General features: G+C 35.4%; 3 protein-coding genes across 5 annotated transcripts; 1 reads left to right on the top strand and 2 right to left on the bottom strand.

Moving 5' to 3' along the window:
* Positions 1-678: 678 nt before the first annotated feature.
* LOC147395228 (mediator of RNA polymerase II transcription subunit 19a-like) lies at positions 679-7561 on the top strand. 3 transcript variants are annotated; one of them, XR_015180483.1, is made up of 8 exons: positions 679-839; positions 1008-1144; positions 1360-1417; positions 4898-5187; positions 5394-5654; positions 6235-6294; positions 6394-6542; positions 6657-7561. XR_015180483.1 is itself a non-coding variant. In XM_086450320.1 (7 exons), exons 3-7 carry the CDS (start codon positions 1387-1389, stop codon positions 6442-6444), a joined length of 693 nt encoding a protein of 230 aa, XP_086306446.1. In that variant the 5' UTR covers positions 679-839; positions 1008-1144; positions 1360-1386; the 3' UTR covers positions 6445-7561. The 3 variants fall into 3 exon arrangements, 1 of the variants encoding a protein (XP_086306446.1); XR_015180484.1 differs by having other exon boundaries at positions 786-808; XM_086450320.1 differs by having other exon boundaries at positions 6394-7561.
* A 276-nt stretch (positions 7562-7837) lies between these two features.
* FZR3 (FIZZY-related 3) lies at positions 7838-10741 on the bottom strand. Its single transcript, XM_086450319.1, has 10 exons — positions 10010-10741; positions 9622-9744; positions 9341-9445; positions 9073-9252; positions 8925-8987; positions 8635-8829; positions 8437-8538; positions 8220-8282; positions 8064-8132; positions 7838-7986 (listed from the first exon to the last, which is right to left on the bottom strand). Exons 1-10 carry the CDS (start codon positions 10469-10471, stop codon positions 7933-7935), a joined length of 1416 nt encoding a protein of 471 aa, XP_086306445.1. The 5' UTR covers positions 10472-10741; the 3' UTR covers positions 7838-7932.
* A 3350-nt stretch (positions 10742-14091) lies between these two features.
* On the bottom strand, positions 14092-17708 carry WRKY49 (WRKY DNA-binding protein 49). Its single transcript, XM_086452305.1, has 3 exons — positions 17228-17708; positions 16984-17130; positions 14092-14764 (listed from the first exon to the last, which is right to left on the bottom strand). Exons 1-3 carry the CDS (start codon positions 17488-17490, stop codon positions 14263-14265), a joined length of 912 nt encoding a protein of 303 aa, XP_086308431.1. The 5' UTR covers positions 17491-17708; the 3' UTR covers positions 14092-14262.
* Between the last annotated feature and the right edge of the window lie 2940 nt (positions 17709-20648).

Below are 20648 nucleotides of genomic sequence, written 5' to 3'. Positions count from 1 at the left end.
GTGTCAGAGGGGGTGTCAAAAAATCTCGACTCTATCTTATAAGGTGTTATTTTACAAATTAATAAAAGTTATCCTTAATTTTCACCCAAATATGTAGGGCACCTCAAAATCACCCTTCCACGTAAGGGTGATTTAGTTATAACCTTCATCTTCAATGTGTAACAATGAAAAAATTGTACGTTTTTATTTTGAAACTAGTGACATCTGTAATCTATTTGATAAAATTTTCACTCTACTCTTCAACCTTAATATTCTATCTAATTCAAACTTCAAATCAAGATAGAAATTTTGAAGTAAAAGATGATGTAATTTTTAATTAAAAAAATAAATATTTTTTTATAGGATTACAAGACGTTCAATTGAAGTTGAATAACTTCAAGGTGACTAGTTTTGGGAAGAACAATTAGGTTCAATATAGATGTACAAATAATTTAGTGTTTTTGTCAAAGTTAATGGGTTTTGGAAGAAAAATCAAAGGTTTTTATTATTATTATGAGTTAAAATGAGAGCATTTAAGTCATTTTTATTACTTTCTTAGAGTAGAGCAAGATCAAGGGAGCAAATCATCAATTTAAAAGAATAAGAGGGTATCTATAATATTCACCAAAACGTGGCGGGGTATGTCTCAATCATCCTATTGGTAGTTGCTTTCTGTTATTATACGTGGCGCCCTCTTATTTGCAGGGGCCTCATCAATTTTCCTTTTAGGAAAGGTCATCGGATGAAAAGTGCGAACCTTAGGTCCAGCTGCGCGGGACCCTATTTCTTCTTCTTCGATCCATCTCTTTATTTGTTCAAGTTTACCCACGTAGGATTTTGTTCCTAAAACCCCTAATTTGGTTAGTTTTTCTTCTATTTTAGATGTTAAATTACTTCAAATATCGAATTTCTAGGGTTTCTTTTTTTATGGTTTTAGTTCTCCTGTTTTTTCTTTTCTGATAATATTCCCCCGCGTTTGTTCCTGATAAAATTAGGGTTTCGTTTCTATTTTTTTATTTTTGTGGCAGAAGGGGGCTGAAATCTATCTAAATCCGTTGGTTACCTTTTGGAGAGGGATTTATTGGATCATATTTTGTTATTCGAAGGATCTAAGTTTCACCCTTGCTACAGCAAGGGTTTCGAGCAGGAATCGTGATCATAAGAGGTATTTCAATTAGGTTTATTGTTAATTTACATATTTCGTGATTTTTAGTTGATATTGGCTGTTTGTGTTGGTTGTATACTTCTGTTTAATGGCTAAAATTATTTTTGAGTTTGGTAGATGACCATTAGTGAATGTAGTTGATTAAAGATTCAACCTTTTGAGTTTGATTTATAAAATATTTCATGGGTACTGAATCATACTTTTGTTTATTTCAGATAAGATGCACTAGCCTTTTTAATTGAATGGATCCTGAAAGCAAGAAGTTTGGAAGAGGTATTGAATTTAGGATATCAAAAGTTTCTTGGATTTTTAGTTGCATTTTCTATATGAAGTTCTTATTGGAAAGTTAGAGAAGAAGAGATCTATTCATTTATTTTTTGGGAAACTTGGTCTCAAGAGTAACAATGTGACTTAAAGAGAACAAAATTTAGACGAGATGGGAGAGATATTCCTTAATGGACAAGAAAAGGGAAAAGGGAAAAGTGTTCTCTAAAGTAAAAAAGCAAAAGAAATATTTCCTCTCTTCTATATTAACGATTAGTTTAGCCTTCATTAACCTCAACCCATATCTTCCATCTTAACCTCTTGGAATTCTTTTACAACATATCTAGGCAAATCTCCAACAATAAAAAATATGGTTGTTGTGTTCCTTCCAAAATATTCTATTAGAGAGCATAAAGAAGAATGTTCCAAAGAACATTTGTTTGCAATATTATAATAAACAACGTAAAGACAACAAAGAATGTTCAACAACAAACAACTCTAGGAAAATCTCCAACTATGAACAATTTTGATCTTGAAAAATATGGTTGTTGTGTTCTTTCCAAACATGCTACTACAGTTACAGGGCATAAAGAAGAATAGTCCAAAGAACATTCTTTTGCAATATTTACGTGAACCAACATAAATATCCTAATGAAAATATTTCTGCAATATGAAACAACTGCTCCACACTTATCAAAAAAAAAAAAAAACAACTGCTCCACCCCATTGAGCAATCTTGCGATGGGTGAATAAGTGGTTGAAGCTCTAGTCATGGTCTTTTAACAAAATGCATCTGTTTGGATTCAAGGAGTGATTAAGCAAATAGTATGTTAAAATAATTATGACATGTAAGAGATAAGGGAAAGGCTTTTTAACATCTCTCTTCACGTTCCTGTAAGTATGAATTAACGGGGAACAACTTGTATGATGCTTTGTCCGTTGATCCAAAATCACAATGTTACCGTGGTTCCACTATTGGCTATTGCACCAACAAACTACCTGAAAATTTCTTTAATTAGTAGTTTTAGCGAGAAACGTCACAGACCTAGCTCCTTGTTGGTAAGCTCGTGATAGCAAGCTCTTAATAGAGGTAATTAAGGGTTGTAGAACACGTGAAAAATCTTGAGGGGCAACACAAGGATTATGGTGTCCTAGTGCTTTGAGGAGAAATCTCCTATCCATCTCTTGTCATTGTCTTCCAACTATTTTTCTCAACATCAATTATGTGGAACTTTCACATTCAAAGGGAATTGGTGGCCTTTGTTCCATTTGTTATCTTGCAAAAGAAGGAAACAAACACAATCGCATGAATACAAAGTTGAATTATTAATACTTAAAACGAAGGAAGAATTTCATCGTTCTTTTGCTTGAGACTTCCTGATTTAGGCTTTCGGTCAACACTTCCTTTTAGAAAGTTCCTTCTAAAGCTACTTATAAAAAAAAGTTCCCTATGGAGTTGAGTGTATTGCTCAATTTACGATGATGCAATGCTAGTCCTTGTTTTCACAATTCCCTCCTTGTAATCAAAGCTATTCTGAATGGAAGTGATCTAGATCGTTTCCTAGCATTCGACCAGCTTCCCATGAAGAAATTGTTTTCCTTTCTCTTCTTCCTTATCTTCGAGATTTTCTAGAGTCAAGGTTTCTTGTTTTCTATCCATTTGGTAGTAATTGTGACACAATCCTTTTGAAGGATTCATGAGGGTGGTAGAGGTGGATCTGGAATGTGCCTCTCAACTCCATGATTTTTAAATCTTATTTAATGGTATTTGGCAATACTTCAAAATATATATATATATATATATATATATATTTTTTTTTTTCTGGCAGTCATGTATAAAAAGAAAATCAATTATATGGTGCAAAAAAACCTACCATTTCTTGGTGTAGTATATATTCATTTTAATTGTTTGGTCATGTATTTTGACAATTTGGTTAATTGTAACCCTGTATTCTGGTTGCCTAGGGGCCCCAAAGCTCTTTGTTTCATCTTCTACCCTCCTCCAAAGTTTTGTAGGATATCTATGTTGAGGAAATTGGAATGTTAGAATTGTTTTGAATAATGATTTAGATCTCATTGAGCAAACAACTAATTGAGATTTTAAAGGAGCTAAAGATTTTTTGGAGGAGGGTTACTCAGAGAATGTCCAATGTTTGGAAGTTGGAGCCGCACATGGAAGAAAAAAATTGTTACTTCTTTAGATGGTATTGGGACGTGGAAAAAGAATATTTAAGTCTATGAAGATTTTTGAAAAAGTGAGTTGTTCTAGGTGGCACACGAGATAAGGTGTGGTTTCGGGAGGATTATTGGTGTCGATATGCAATTGTTTCTTGTATGTTATTTTGGATAGGAAGGATCCTTTGTTAAATATCTTTATGAGAGGTGGTAGACAGCATGGTACAAGATTTGGGCCTTGCAGGGAATGTCGGTGGTACTGAAATGAAAGATCTGGAAACTCTCTTTGCTTGTCTAGGAGAGCTGAGAGGAGCTTGTGAAAACACACTGATGTTTTCAGGCAGATTTTTGGGTGGGCCTTTTATTCATTGTTCAATCTTTCTAGGTAAATTGACGTGGATAAATCCAATTCGCTTTAGCGTGACTTTTTTTTTTCCTCATTATGGATGCCTGCAAAAATACATATATGCACAATTGACCATCTTATTAGTAGGCAAAAAATTATTCCAATATGGTTCTTTTGCATAACAAGTGAAGTATTTGTGCCCATCAAAGTTTGGAGGGATTTCCCCCTCCCCCCCCATATTTTGGTATGGGTTGGACTATGCCTAAAAAGTATAATCACCTAATCATTACTTGGACATCTGAAGTTTTTTCTTCCTATAGCTGAATTTTGAAGGATCCTCCCCTTTACAATTGGTCTTGTGTTCTTAAAGAATTCATGGGCTTAAAGATTAGAGAGTTCATGTACTTGGTTGAAGATTTGGGCTTCGTTTTTAATAAAAAAAAGTCTTCTTTACTTTGGTAGGCAAGTGATGTTCATTGATGAACCGCATTTGACCCTCACATAGAAGGCAAAAGCCACTGCTCAAAATGAAAGAGAATTGCAGCACTTCACAAAGGACCCAAGGCCTTTATGGTACCACAACCATAGTTTTAGGCACATTGCTAATACCCGGTTATGATCCCATTGTAACTCAGGAGTCAGGATTGATCTGACTCAGCTTTAGCTCAACTTTTCAACTTGAATTGGCTAGACAACACTAAGTCAGCCTGGGCCTTGGTCTCGTATTGATCTTTTATTCACATTGGCTCGGGACTGGATGGCCATGGTCCTAGTAGATTCGTTATCGATACCAGTCACCCATGCTTCTAAGAAAGTTTTAAAACCACAATTACAGTCAACATGTGGCATAAAGGCCCAGGCTGAGCCTTATGTCAGCTGGAATTTTAATGAAAATTTGACAGTTCCTATTTTCCATATGTTTTGTGCACATGGGTTTGGTTAACAAGGCCTCTTATGTGAACCTTCAGGGCCCAGGGAACTTACTGGTGCTGTGGATCTTATAAATCACTACAAGTTGTGGGCCCATCATGAGTTCTTTTGCAAGAGGTCGCTTCCTTTGTCAGTCTCAGAGACTCATTATCTTCACAGTATGGTGGGAGACACAGAAATTAGGAAAGGTGAAGGGATGGAGTTAGACCAGCTCTTTCAGAACACCTCGAATGCAAGAGATACAAATGCTCACATACAGCCTTTTGACTTAGATACTCTCAGGGAAGCCTTTCTGCTGAGAGAAACGACCCACATCGATCTGCCCTCTGTAAGAAATTTACTTCTCTTAATTATTAATTAATTAATTATTTATTTATTTATTGTGTAGTTGGATGGATCTTTTTCTAGGAGTACAAGTCCTACTTTGTTAGCTTGTGTCCCCAAATACTGCAGGTCATCCTGATGTTGGTACTGTTATACTTCTGGTAAGCATCGACTAAAGTGCTGATTCATTTCTATGATGGTGTTCAACAGGCAGAGAAAGGGATCCCTACCATTGTGGGGAAATCAAAAAGTGAGTCCAAAGACAAGGAGAGGAAGCATAGAAAACACAAGGACAGGGATAAGGATAAGGATAAGGATAAGGACAAGGACAAGGACAAGGACAAGGACAAGGAGCATAAGAAGCACAAACACCGTCACAAGGACCGAAGTAAAGATAAAGACAAAGAGAAGAAGGATAAAAGTGGGAATCTCGATCTTGGTGCTGAACATTCAAAGAAACAACGTGATAAGGTCTGGACGTTATTCATCTATGCAACCCTTATGCTCCGCATGGCTTCTTCTTCATTTTTCTTTCTGCTTGTGGTAGTCAGCATGATTGACTGCCAAAATAAGTACAATTAAAATTACACAAGGATAGGAAATCTCAAGTTGACTAAGATGTTTGAGCAATACTTGTTTTAGATGACATATCTACTGGTTAGTTAGCTACTCCTTGAAGAGAAACAATGTGATTCTCCTAATTTCACTATATAATAGCGGCTTTCTTTACCTAACATACATATGGTACAAAAACCAACTCTGACATGGTGACTTGCCCAAAAAATATATCAATATCAGCTCACTGACCCTAACTCTTTTTGGACCATTTTCCCATTCTAATGTGGACCATTCAAAATCTTGTGAATGGATGGTCAGTGATGTTGTATTTGGATCAACGAGCATGTGTAATTGTATATGCATGGTAGAGATTATGGATTGGTACAATGAAAACAGGGACTCAACACATTGTTTCTCCTTCTAAAATATAATTAAAGCTTCTCTCAAAAACTACATATTGTAAGTACAGCTGATTGTCTATGTTCCATTTCAGAAGAGGAAGCATGATGCTAGTAACGATCTATCTGATATTCACAAACACAAGAAAAATAAGGTAACAGAGGCATCTCACCTCACCCCTTAAACAAATTTTCTGCTTTTTAATTTTTTTCCCTCTTAATTAAGACCTGCGTTTTTCCTTGAAATGTTCCAGGAGAAGAGCTCAAAGATTGATGACATAGGTTTGGTAAAAGTTGCAGGCTGATTTATGTTCCGGGTCTTGTCTGTTCTTTTGTTTGCCTTATTTGGTTCCACTGTGGATTAAGAGGGATTTAATATCACTAAACTGTCAAACTACTTGAGGTACATACTCCCATACCTTCCTATCCCATTTTTTGTATATGCTGACTTTTCTGCACGGATTTCTTTTCATCTTATGAGACCGAATTAAATACTCATTGGAAAACCATAATACAGGTGTTTAGGGCCGCAGAATCCGAAGGCAATCTTTCCAGAGGCTGCAACAACTGGTTTTCAAGTTAATTTACATATATACTGATTGCATATGAAAGTGCAGACCATCTTGAGTAGATTTCAGAGTTGGTCAATGCATGTTTATTAGAACATGTGAAATAGATAAAACCAACATGCATTTCTAGGAATTGAGACTTGAATTAGTTGATCTAACAACTGTGTAGAATGCTAAGAATTTCATCGTTTGGTAAACCAAGAAATTGTTTAGCACCATATGAGTACTACCATGACAACAAGACCCCATTCCTAAAGATTTGAATGTTGTTCCTCCATGGTTCTGTCCAAAGCCCAAGAGAGTTTCCTGTTAATGAGAGTTTATTTCTGCTTTCAAGTTCTTTTGGATTGTCCTCACTCTTTTAGGACCGACCATCATATTTCTACTTGGGGCTGTAGGTTGAATTAAGAAAAAATGTTTGCAGGTGCCATCGTTGCCAACATGCTATTTGAATCCAGGTCTAAAATTACATACTCTACCACACTGGCGCCCCCTTATATACTTTTTGGTGTTTCAAGCATGTTAAGAATGTACTTTTTGGGGATTTGATGATCCCGCTAAGCCACCACTTTTGGATAAATGTTTACAATGGCATTTGAAGCTGTTGATGTTTTCTGTAGTTGGTTCACGGTTCACAACTTACGCTTGATAAGTTGTAAAGTGATGGCATATTTTCTTTTTTTTCTTTATTCTTTCTCGGGTATATACCAGTAATTGTAACTTATTTCAAGGGGTCTGGGAAGAGGAATCAAATATAAAAAAACTAGGATTGGAGTTTGGAGGTTTCTGGGACTAAATTTCTTTCTCAACGATGATGTATATAATAATGTTTAATTTTGTTGTTCTATGTGCATTTATTTTTTTGCCATGGTTGGACTTATAATAAACAAGTGCCATCAAACTGGGAACACCCAAGAGTCTGGTATCAAGGGAAATATCTAATCTTATCTGATCTTCTATCCTTTATGGTTAAAGAATAAAAATGTGGAGAAAAAATTACTGTTCAATAAACCCTCTTGACGGTTAAAAAATAAACATGGGGGAAAAAAATTCTGTACAATCCTTAATCATCCAACCGTTAGTTTACAATTCTTTAAGAAAACAAATAAATAAAAAGTAACATCTCTTGCACTTCGGAGTTCTGCCACTGAATTTCAACCCCCCCACACACACACCACCATTTACAAAATGTATTGTCAAACATCTTCTTGTTTATTAGGAAGTTCATCGAATATGGGTTCGCCCCAAGGACCAAACTCCAGTATCTCGGACAGGTGTCTGTAATAAACAACTGCTTTAAGAATCACACAAATTTCATAGAAAAGATTATGGAAATACTTTGATAAAATACTTACAGGAGTTTTCACAGAAGGGAACACGTTCCAAAATCGAAGGGTCTCATCTCCTGCTCCAGTCACAATTGTCTGCAAGAAAGAAATCAGTTTCAAAATACATGGGAGTTTCATGAATGAGAACCACCACCCCACACACAACACAACAAAGCACATTACCTGTCCATCGGGTGACATTGAAAGATAAAGTACTCGCAAACTATGACCAGTTAGAGTTGCAACCTGTTATTACATCCGACATTCAGTTCAGAAGACAGTTGTTTAATTAATTGCCCATGGGGCTATATAGAATTGAATTACTGGTTATTTCAGGTAAACTTTTAATATACATATGAAGGGGAGAGGATAACAAGTAATGGTGAAGCCTAATTAATACCTTCCCCATTGATGGATACTTCCACACCATAATTTGATTTTGGGAGTACCCATGAGTGCTGACTAGCTCATTCACATTCTTACTCCATACTAGATTACACACCTGCAAGAGAAGTAAGTAGTTGGGAATTTTGTAACTAAATGTAGTAAAAATACATTAGACCCCTTTATTTTGATTCATGGATGCAAGGATGAGAACCTGACTGCCTGTGTCGACATGGTTCAACTGGTTTCCATTTGTGGTGTTCCAGAAACGGATACACCTATCCGCAGTTCCACCTCCAGATGCAAGAAGGCCATTCTGATGTGGTGACCAAGCAATAGCCTTGACAGCAGCTGTGTGTTCTGTAAGTTTTAAGGTTGGCTGCTGAGAGTGCTGGTTCCACACCAAGAGCTGATCACATACGACATAACCAACTAGTTATTTAGTGTTTTGCTGAAAGTAGTTCGGGAAATTTAGAAACAATATTGTTAAAACTATTAAAGTACCTGATTATCGTTGCCACCCGATGCAAGTTCCCTATCATCGTGTGACCACTTCAGCCCACATACCTGAGAGGCATGACATCAAAGAACGTCAGATTGTTTTGTGTACCTGCATGGAATGTACACTTAAAACACATTGAAGAGGGTTTACCTCAGATTTATGACCCACAAGCTGACTAACATAGTCATTGGAGACACGAAGATCATGTTGAAGTATATTACGATCTCTACTACCAGAAGACAATATGCGTGAACTCCATGCCAAAACACCAGTTCTTGTTTGATGCCCAGCCATGGTTCGGACCTTCTTACATTGAGTGCCATCCCATACCTGTCGCAAAGTCATAATCACGGTTGAAGCTTAAACACAATTGTAGCATATGTAGCTGTAAGAAGAAAATCATTTGTAGATGGCTTACCTGAACTTCACCAAGATTTGTACCGATTGAAAGGTATGAGCCTTCACGGGTCCATTGGACAGAGCACACACTGTCGTTATGTCCTAAATCACACAATTTTGTCACCTGAGGATACGATATCAAAATGTTTAATCAAAGGATGAATCGATTTTGTAATTTTGTTGGAGTTCAGTGTGATTTTTAAATGGAGTTTTTGCAAGAACATGGTGGTTAAACACAACCCATAAAAAGTTAAATTTTTTCCTTATTTTGGGAAATAATATAATAGAGAGTCTCCAAACCTTGCTGGTTGATGCAGTCCATAGATAAACACAGCTACCCAATCCCACTGCAAGAACATTTTGTGAGGACCAATCTACTAGGTTCAGATAGAAATCATCTTGAAGCGATGGAGCATCCAAAACCTGCGAGACATTTTGCCTTCGATAAGCAACCATTTCTCTTATTTTGATGTATCAAAGCTGTCTAACACTTTTTTCCTAATCGAACCCATGGTGCCAATATCACATTAAACCCATCCAAGTATGAAATACTCTTGTATCTATGGCAGATTCGGACTAATTTATATGATTATGTTAGAAAGATATGTTCTTGGGGAATAAAAGTCTTTATCTTTAGAAATCCCACTTGCTTTGTTAGAAAAAACAGAGTTGCAACAAAGATTCATACCTTATGAGGTGTCTTGGGTACTTTCCGGGGCGGCTTGGGTGGCGTGGAGGCCTCGCCAGAGACCCCGACATCGTTACCTAAAACCGATGGAGAGTATGGTGAACCCAATGTCGAGTGCTCCGTCTTGAACCGCAATATGTTCTTGCTTGGGCTCATCGGTGAGGCCTGACCTGCAGGAGAAAGGGATCCAAAATCAGTTCCAAAAAGCTCAGCTTTCAACAATCTTGAATAATTCTCATTCCCCCCTTCTTTGACAGGTGAAGCCTTATCGATTAGTCCAAATGTGTGAAGTCTGGAAGACGATCTGCAGGGTATAAATCTATCGCTACACGTTGCTTTTGAAGGAGATGATAAGTTGGAAATCCCTCGAAAGGAACTCGAGAATGTTTCAAGATGCAGCGTGGTTTCAGTCATTCCAGCTGGGCGATTCAACCCACTTTTCCTTCTCTGGTTAGAATCCATTTTCGGGTTTTCTTTGGTTGAATCTTGGTGGTTCTGTTAATGGCTTTTGGCGGATTCAAAGATTTCTGGAGTTCGAAAGGAGATTCAAAAGACCTCTCTGCAAGCAAAGAGGGACTTTGAGTAACGGTAACTTTGGTAGGAGCCTCAGAAACGCTAACCCTTTCTTTTTAGAAATTAGAAATTAGAAATGAAGTTGGGGTTTTTTAAACTTTGCCGTACGATTCTCCAACGGTCGATTACATCCTTGAAGCTCACGTGATCTGTTTTGGGTTTACATCTAAAAGCTGCCGTTGAATGCTGAATCAGAAACTCATAAATCCGACACGTATTCCCATTCAATACAAACTTCCCAATCACTGATCCTGACTGTCAGATCTATTGATTGGGTAATTTACAAACACCCCTCCAAGTTTTGGTGAAATTTGAGATACCCCATCACCTTCAATCTCTTGTCAAAAATATTAATTTTTTCTTATAAAAATCCACTTCTTCGATATGTTCAATATTTAAGATAAATTTTTTTTTTTCATTTATATGAAAATTCTTAAATTTTATCCGAACCCATTGTCTTCAATCCTTGATTTTTTGGCGGTTTTAAAATAAAATCTTTATTAATTTTCTTCCCATCTACTAAAAATAGAAAATAATGTAATAAATGTTGAAGATGAAGGTATTTCGATTATTTGAGTTAAGTCCCTGATTAAATTCTATGGCCGAATGGTGTTACCAATTTCCAAAGTGTATTATAAATCAATTTAATAACAAATGGGGTGTAAACCAATGATTTTGTTTGTTATAAATAAAGGGATGAATTTGTTCCTTTCTTCGATGCCAATGGTGGATTTGTTTAAAAGAAATGAAATTCAATATCAATCTTAATCAGAATGTAACCTTTTTGATCAACTCGTTGGTGATTATTATTAAGATCTTACCTCAAATATATAATGTGGACACGTGATTTTCTTTTTTTCGAATATCTCTATCACTTTAGGGGGTTTTGAAGTCGCCACCATTCATATTGCAAAAGGGTGTGAATGGTCACCCGCAATGTATTCTTTTGAAAAATAATTTATTTTAGCGTTTTATGACTCTCGTACAAATACGGTTCATTTTGTCCAACCTTAAATTCTAGGTAAGGAGGGTCCATATTATGAAGTAGGGAAGGTGCTATGCACTTTACTCCATCCACTATTGGTGGTAAATTCGGATTCAATCTGTCGACAATAAATTTCAACAGATCTACCTCGAGATTCGTGAAATATGATCACAAATGATTTTATTGATTTTTGATAAAAGGTAAATACAGATCTCAGTGTTTCCTCTAATTAACAGTCAAGTACAAAAAGATGATGATGATATATGTAGCTTTTCTTATCTCCGGGCTTCGCGCTTTATCGGCTGAGAAGGTTGCTTGGATAGTGACTTTGTTTAGTGCTTGATCTTCTGTAAAGGTTTCTGTAGATTTTCTTCTCTCCAAGCTTCTTGTTTTATAGGTTAAGAAAGTTTTCTTGGCTTCCGGAGAAGAGCTTTATGCTTGATCTTCTCTTTAGTCGGAGTCCGAATCTCTGAAGAATTTTTGTTTTGTCTTTAGAGGATGGCTTGAGAGCTTTTTCTTCTCTAGAGGAAGAGCTTTTGTTTTCTAAGAGAAAGTGATTCAGATCTCCCCTCAATAAGTGGGGCTCTTGTATTTATAAACTTAAAGGTAATTTAGCTTTTCAATTATACCCCAACTTAAAGAGGTTTTATTGATTTGTTTAAAAGGTTAAATTTGTTCAAATTCAATGTTAAGGATTTTATGAATCATTATTGGGCCAAAACTCATTTATTTGGGTATAAGGCCTAATATTTAATATGGTTCACTTGGATTTGTTGGATCATAGGCTTTATCTGCGAAAACCCAAACCCAAACCATATGAGGCCTGTCCTGATTAATAGACCTCCAATTTAGATTTGGTGGGCTTTTTTGTTAACTTAAAAGATTGCAAGGGCCTGTTTAAATTTTGATGTCTACACGGTCGATTTTTGAAAATAAAATAAAATGAGAAGAATCGAAAATTTTGATATATGCCTTCAAGTACGAGGGACTTTGATGTTAGTTCAAACCATTGAGTACACCCTTATTGAAAAAGGGGTTCTTTGATGACTCAAACCGTTGTAGTGTGTGCAAAGGTGTAGAAAAAATGGATAAGTAGAAAAGGGGAGAGAAGGGTGAGTGTTCTTTTATCCAAAACCCATCTTGTTCTTCTTGACTTTCTTTGACTTGCTTGAAAGGAAGTTGAGAGTTAAGAGTTGAAGGTAGTGTGGTGAGTTGAGAGTAAACGGTTGAGTATTAAGTTTTTTAGAGAGAGTAATTTCTATTTTAACTTTTTGGGGGGTTAGACATTAGGTTGTGAATTGAGAATGAAGGAGATTTTTATAGGATTTAGGAGTTATTTTTAGGGGTAGAGTTGAGTGAAATGAGGAGGAATGGTAGAATGGTATGAGATTTAAGAGAGAGGTGTGGGTAAATTAAAGGGGATTGAAAGGCATCTGTGTAAGAGGGTTAAATGAGTTATTTATAATCCAAATAGGTTAGATCTTTTAACTCATTTGAGTTGAGTGTTAGGTGAAAAAGAATGAGTGGTGAGGATGGGGGTGTAAGAGAGTGATAGATTGGGTAAGTGTTTGGTGAGGTAAAGAGGAGTGGTGTTGGATTTGAGAGAATGGGAGGTATAAGATGGTGGTTGATTAGATTTTGAGAGGGTGAGGGAGATAATGTCATGTGTCACAATGTGTGAAGATTAGGGGTTTAAAAGAGTTGATTGGAAATGATGAGTGTTTGATTTGAGAGGATGGGTGTGAGTTTAGATTATAAATGTGGATTTTGTAGGAAATGATGATGGTAGATTAAGGTGAGGTATGGGTAGATAGATTTTTTTAGAGAAAAAGTGATGTGATAGGTAGGGGATGAGGGAGGTGAGTTGGGGTGGTGACATGTGTCCCACCTTGGTGATCATGTTGATTGGTTGTGATGTTGGATTGAGTTGAGTTGGGCTTGAGTATGTATAGTGTTGGGTTAAAGAATGGTTGGGCTTTAGGTTGTAAGTTGGGCTTATGTATAGTGATGGATATAGTTAATTTGAATGGGCTTAGGTGATGGATTTATGTTTGATTGTGTTGAGGAGTGTAGGATAAGAACGGGTTTGAGCTTATATTGGGTTGAGTTTAGGAGTGTAAAAAGGTGGTGATGAATTTGGGTCCATGGGCCACGTGAGTAGGCTTAAACCATTTATTGAAAAAGAAAAACTTTTGGTGGTATTGGCTTTAAGGGCCTAATCCGATTTTTACTATTTTTTGGGCATTTTACGTTGAGGGCCCGATCAAATTTTGGTGGATTGGATTGAGGAGTGTAGAGTAAGAACGGGTTTGGACTTATATTGGGTTGAGTTTAAGAGTGTTAAGGGGTGGTGAGGAATTTGGGTCCATGTGCCACGTGAGTAGGCTTAAGTCATTTATTGAAAAAGAAAGAGGACTTTGGTGGTATTAGCTTTGAAGGCCTAATGCGATTTTTATTATTTTTTTGAACATTTTGCATCGAGGGCCATATCAAATTTGGGTGTTTACACATAATAAATCAGAGAAAAAATAAAATGTACATTTGATTGTATTATTATCATCAAATTTATTATTGTTACACCTTCCCAGTTACATCATTCCAAGAAAACAAATGAGATTATTGGGTTTCACACAAAACTACACACTAATTAAAATAACAATATATATATGTATAAACCAACACCTACCCTATACCCTCACATTGTACTAGAAATGACACTAACATCAAAAGAAGAAAAGTTAGGAGACCAACTTAGGGAGGAAGAAGAAGAAATAAGAGGAGAAGATGGATGGGAAGAAGAAGAAGAGCTTGACAAACTGGTGGTGGTGGTGGTGTTTGATGGATTTCGAATTATTAAAGGCACAACATCTTCAAGCAACCCTTGTGGGCCCATCACTTTGTAAATATCTTGTTGTGGACTAAAAATAGGTGGTGGGCTTAATGGAATAGGGTCCAGTAGTGGAGGAATATCTTGGGCTAGGGGTTGGGCTTCTTCAGATTCTGGTGTTTGTGTAGTTGTTTTCTTGGACTTTTTGTTGGGTGGTAAGGCATGTTGTGGTTCGGCTAGAAGGAAATGAGGATAGGTGAAGTGGAGATGGAGCCCTTCATAGGTGATGATGAGTGTGTCTGGGTCCTTGCTACATCGCTCCACTTGCTTCTTTGCACTGCACCTTGGATTGGTGCACCTATAATAACTCCTGTTCCATGTTATAATACGTCATTATAATACATACCTTTCTATACTTATCCCAAAGATAAATCCTAATTGTTGATTTCAGATTTACATGGTCAGGATCATATATATCTGTTTTTTACATGAGTTACCCTAACCCATTGATAATATATATGTACAAAAATAAAAAATAAAAAATAAAAATTAAGAGAGAAGGCAAAGAAGCACAACGAGGATCTTAAATGCAGTGTAGATGGCTTTGGACATTTGCAAAGCTGGGCCCAGCCACTTTCAAAAGATCTTTTGTAGCTGATATTTGCAATTAATTAAATTAAAATAATAATGATGCATCTATCCCCACCTTTTCTCTCTTTTTTATCTTTTAACTTCAATGCCCTTTATAAAAATTTACTAGGTTGAATTTGCACATGTTAGGGAGAAAAACTTTGGATTGGGCTGATTTTTTGTTAGGATGATCGTAATGGTGAGGAGATCATCCTCACAAAAAATCAGCCAAATTTAAATCTTTTAACCCCATTAAAAGTGATTCAAAATTGTGAATTATCGATTTTTTACTGTTAATTTGTAAATCACTTTTGTTGGGATTAGAAGTTTCAATTTGAACTGATTTTTTGTAACCCCATAAAGATCATCCTCACAAAAAATCAGTCCAATCCCAAATTTTTATGGACAAATTTTATCTCCCAACATTGTCTCCCTAACGTTGTCCCCTGAATGCTATATGACTATTAACATGTAATACAAGGCATTTTTTTTTTCTACATATAATTCATTTGATTGTATTTAATGCTTATATGTATTTTATAAGCCAGAGATATTATATGCATTGTTTTGGTTACTCGTACAAAATCATTTAATTTTCTTCAAATATATTTAATGTCCATGGACATATAAGTCTGACTTAGAAGTGGTCAGGCTGCTTCAAAATTTTGGTGGAACCCTTAATAAAAGATGTGTTTTTTTTTATTTTTTATATATATTTTTTAATTTACACCTCTACTATAATCCAAGGAGAGGGTTCTACTAAAATTTTGAAGCGGGATAGCCATTTCAAAGTTTTTTTTCCAATTCTTAAGCTTGGGAATGTTGACATTCTTGTTTTAACGACAACATGAGGATCCGTGCCAGCTAGCTTGGTGGGTCAAGTCTTTGGGTGATAAATTAAAAAAAAAGGGCAAATCTTAAGTGACTTTGTACAACACTGCACTCAACACTGCGCTGACATGGCAGGATGCACCTCCCACCTAAAATGTCACGTAACATACTTTTTGGACTCACTGACCCCGTGAAAATTTGGCCCACCAATAATACAGTAAAAATTATTTTTCTTGTTACTTTTGTTACCTTAGTACTTGATTCTGACCACTGTGAATCATATTGACAAAATTCTGTAAAATTTTATGAAAAATTCATTATATTCTTTGATTAAGAGATCAATCGTTTAAATCAGCGAATAAATAAATTAATTGATGATTTATCGATAAATCTTCCAACAGGATAACATTTCACTCTTCAACCTCAAAATTTTATCTTCTTCCATCTTCAAATCCCAAGAACAAGATAAGGTATTTTAGGGAGGTTGGAGACGTTGGATTTTGTGAAGAAATTCAGAAAATCTTGTTTGTATAATTCTCAAAAAAAATTTCCATTTTTTTAGGAAACTTTTTTCAATTTATCTGAATTACCTAAAGTGTAGGTCATGCTTACATTTATTACATGGTTCATAAAAAAAGTACACATGTGTCGTTCGAAGTGGGGTGACATAAATTGGTTTTGAATACACATTAAATGGATTACAAGGAAATTTCAAACTTCTCAACCAATCTAAATAAATGAAAATAAGTCAATATATTTGATAATATAATAAATATTCCAGGCAATGTTGCCCACAATCTACTATTTGAAGAGTTGATGTGATCAAATTTTAAATAGCTTCTTATTTCGCATTTGTACTACCTTCTTTCCATGCAAAATCAAATGCAAAATGCGAAAGCCTTTTTTCTTGAATGACGTTTGAGGGAATATCAAACAGATTTATTAAGCAATCACTTTCTAGCTAGGGATTCCCTAGTGAAATTGATCTTAGAAACCTTTACTGATCCCTATGAAACATGTTTTTCAAATTAAATTTGAGGTTCTCCATGGGATGAATGGCTGAGATTGGAAGATTCCCTTTGGATTCTCAAAGAAAAAAATGGTTAAAAATAAAAGTGAGAATTATACCTTGGGTAGGGGCTATTTTTGATTGATTTCTGCCCATATTTCCTCCATTTGTAACCATCATCTCCCATTCCATTATTCCCACAACTCTTGATTTTAAGAGTGTACTTATTATCAATCTTACTTAATCCTTTCTCTATAATTGAAATCCTGTAATGTAAAATTGACTCAAATATGTTAGGAATCGAAGAACTAATTGTCAAAAAAAAAAAAAAAAGATTATATAAGAATAATGCTCACAACATACCCGCCTCCCACCGGAATACTTTGATCATTGGATCGATTGATATGGTTTGTTACCGATAACACACTCTCGATATCTTGAATTGTTGGTCCAGAGTAGACTTTGGAGACAAGATGGTTTGATATGGGTTTTGATAAAGGACTTGGTTCGCATTCAATGATCTCGGGCAAGGGCAATACAAAGAAAGGTGATTCGTTGTCGAGAAGCTCGTTCACAAGATCATCGTCCGACCACCCATCCGACCAATTAGCATTTAGTTTCTCCATTATCTTCAATAAAAACAGGAATCTTACTATGCATTAGAAGAAGAAGTTTGATAAAGAGAAGGTAAGAGTGGGAGTAGATAGAGAGGAGATTGTGGTGTTTACGTGTCTACCCATTAATATTTAAAGAGTTATCAAGATGTGGAAAAAAATATATGAGATTTATAGATTATTTAGGTTGACTTTTGAGATAATTCCAAACTTGATAAAATTTTTGCTTTTTATAATATCTAAGTACCCATTTCTTGTCTTTGTTTTTATCGGTATGGTACTTTTGTATTTTTCTATATGGTTTTGATCGGTTGAGGTGGGTTAAGGTAGACCAAACCCACCTGACCCGTTACCATAATTCAACTAAAGGCAGAGTCAACCACTAAACTATGATTAAATACACTTTTTAATTTTTTTTTATAAGTCTTGATCTTGGTTTATCTAATATTATTATCATTCTTTAGATGATTCTCGAGGCAGTTGAGGGTTTGAGACCGCCCTAGAGACTAGGTATTAGTGAAACCAATCCTATAAAGTTAAGTTAAACATAATGGAATAAAATGAAATACTTTGTTAATTTTAGGAATGTTTGAATATATTACAAGAAATTCATCAAATCCCCAAGATCACTTTCCAGTATGTAACCGCATAACTTAACATATCCAACATCTAGTATTCCGAGATCGATGTGTGACATTTTATAGAGCCAAGAGTGGGTAAGGTAGTTTGTTGTGGTTAATAGCAACTCCAATACAATACCCATCCTTTCTCCCAACTACTGTTTTTGGTATTGGAGTTAAAAATAGTGTTTTCAATCCAAAACCTATCCCTCATCATTTTTTGGGTCTTGATATTTTCGATACTAAAAAAAGTTCTTCCCCTTGGTTACCCATCCTTTTGGAGGAAAAAATTTAGACAATTATATTGAAAATAAGTCAATTTCAAAAAAATTTAAATTTGAATTGAATTAAAAAATTATTAAATAATTTATGGGTAGCACGGTTGGAGTGCATATCATATGGATACCTATAATTACTAGTAAAAGACTCGTTTATGGATATGGGTAGAGGATTTTGCGTTGGAGATGCTTGAAGGCACTCTAGTCAGATTTTGATAAAACAAATATAAATCAAACAATAAGATTAATTGGTGATTTGTCCTCACTAGATCGGAGTTTTCAATCAAATCGAGTGATTAAAAATTAAACAACATAGGCATAATTCAAATTAGTAATTAAAAATTGCCTACAAAAAAGTGCTAAAGTCTATTAGTTTAGAAAATTGTTCAATTTTTAGTGTCATTGTCAATAAGTGGATTAAATATTCATGGCATCTACCAATCCAAAGATATGCAACCATAACATTTATTATTATTATTATTATTATTAGAATAATGATGAAGTGACCTTAGGCTAAACCTCATATCATACTTCTTGACATAAAAGTGTATGGAAATCATAGTTGTTTTTCATCGAAATACGTGAAAAAATATTTATGATTCCTATCCACTTTCATGTCAAGAAGTGCGATATGAAGGTCTAACTTGAAGTCACTCCAACACGACTCTTATTATTATTATTATTTAAAAAATAATATTTGTTAGGAGCGGGGGTTGTAATCTTGCATTTTCTTTTAATTAATAGATTTAACTTGGGCAAATGTTCATCATATTGATTTAGATGTTTGCATAAGGTCACTCTTTAAAGGGTTGAAGCATGTTGGATTGTTATCGTTAACTGAATCTCCACTAACTTGCTTAATAGATAGGAAGAGGAGATATAATGGAAAGAAAGTTAATTATATTAGTTTCTCCTCTTAGAGAAGAAATCAAGATATCTTTGTCAATCCAACTCGAGCCATTACTTGATGTTGCTTTTTGATTGTGATCCAGATTACTCACATGACCTAACTTAGAGTAATTTATCAATTTTGGATTCAACAAAAAATAAAAAAATAAATTACTACTGTATTATTTTATTTTTGATAATCATTCTACAAAAATCAACTCTGACCAAACACAGATCAACACGAGGCGTCATTTCAACCATTAAAGCTACAACTAATTAAAGAGGTCTTCAAGCGCCTACGCGCTCTGTGATTGGTTAGTTGTCAAATCTAATGATCCGAGGCTGCCAATCACAGCCATTGCTTTAAACTTAAGGAAAAAGTTTTGTTTATCCGTGATTTTGACTTTTTGAAAGTGGACCCCATTTTGGACCAAACGACAAAAGGTTGACTGGCAGAGTTGTTTAGTTTCGTCAGCATCAGCTATCGAGACGCGTGGGCGTAGTTTAAGCGTCATAGCTCTGTCGTACCCAAGACCGGATCTTGTGGAGGTTTTTTCGAAGTCAACGGTTGTGAGTGGGGCCCAATTTGTATTATTGGTGAACGTGTGGACAAAAGACACGTGTGAAGAGGTCCCCACTTGTGTCACGTGCAAGACATGGAGGGTTAGGAGCTGTCTCATTCCTGTCGAAACCTTGAGAGGAGTTAACTAATCTCGAGGGAAAATTAGACAAGACAGGGTGGGGAGTGGGGTCTCATGCATATGCACGTACGTGCGTGTGGTGGAGTTGTCCACATCATTCTAGAGCCTCTCGTGGATTAGCTCATCACTTGACCATTCAATTTAAAATGGTCTCTCCTTGACTTTTGTTTCTTGGAGTCAACATCGAGTTTCCAATCCATTATAGAACTTCGATTGACACTCACAAAATTTGTCAACAATTCAACAAAATAAAACTTTCAAAGATTATAAGTGAAATTCAGATTTTATTAGATTCATAAAATCCATGTTGGATACACAATCTCCATGAGTTTAACAACTTTGAAACTCTTCAATGCAAGAACCAAATAAAAATAAGTCAGCGATACTAAGTTATGTATCAAATCAATCACCAAGAGGTGATTATGATCTTCTTGGTCATGAACATTGTACTTTAAAAAAAAAAAAAAAAAAAAAGAGTTCTAACTTGTGTTGGTGGGATTTGAACTCAAAGTTCTGATACCATTACCCAAAGACTTTTATTAAGTTAGTTGCCACGTGAGAACCTTGTTTGTTAGGATATTTTGGAGGAAAACAAACATGTTTTCTTCAAAGAGATTCTAAGCCACAAATCAACATAAGTCTTTTAAACCTTATTTTCTTTTGGTGTAATTATTATTTAAATT

This window comes from Akebia trifoliata, chromosome 8 (genome assembly GCF_017979445.1).
Source record: "Akebia trifoliata isolate Shusen 1 chromosome 8, ASM1797944v1, whole genome shotgun sequence".
In the NCBI taxonomy this organism is placed as follows: domain Eukaryota; kingdom Viridiplantae; phylum Streptophyta; class Magnoliopsida; order Ranunculales; family Lardizabalaceae; genus Akebia; species Akebia trifoliata.
This window is presented reverse-complemented; position numbering and strand designations above follow the sequence as displayed.

What these genes read in the sequence shown, in the direction of transcription:
- LOC147395228 (XM_086450320.1), top strand. Translation starts at nt 1,387, where the DNA reads ATGGATCCTGAAAGCAAGAAGTTTGGAAGAG. An exon ending in CCCACATCGATCTGCCCTCT is followed by an intron (nt 5,188 to 5,393) that starts GTAAGAAATTTA and finishes GGTGTTCAACAG; the next exon opens with GCAGAGAAAGGGATCCCTAC. An exon ending in ACAAACACAAGAAAAATAAG is followed by an intron (nt 6,295 to 6,393) that starts GTAACAGAGGCA and finishes GAAATGTTCCAG; the next exon opens with GAGAAGAGCTCAAAGATTGA.
- FZR3 (XM_086450319.1), bottom strand. Translation starts at nt 10,471, where the DNA reads ATGGATTCTAACCAGAGAAGGAAAAGTGGGTTGAATCGCCCAGCTGGA. An exon ending in TACCCAAGACACCTCATAAG is followed by an intron (nt 9,745 to 10,009) that starts GTATGAATCTTT and finishes AATGTCTCGCAG; the next exon opens with GTTTTGGATGCTCCATCGCT. An exon ending in TCCCTTCTGTGAAAACTCCT is followed by an intron (nt 7,987 to 8,063) that starts GTAAGTATTTTA and finishes TGTTTATTACAG; the next exon opens with ACACCTGTCCGAGATACTGG.
- WRKY49 (XM_086452305.1), bottom strand. Translation starts at nt 17,490, where the DNA reads ATGGAGAAACTAAATGCTAATTGGTCGGATGGGTGGTCGGACGATGAT. An exon ending in AGTATTCCGGTGGGAGGCGG is followed by an intron (nt 17,131 to 17,227) that starts GTATGTTGTGAG and finishes TTTACATTACAG; the next exon opens with GATTTCAATTATAGAGAAAG. An exon ending in AAAAATAGCCCCTACCCAAG is followed by an intron (nt 14,765 to 16,983) that starts GTATAATTCTCA and finishes AACATGGAACAG; the next exon opens with GAGTTATTATAGGTGCACCA.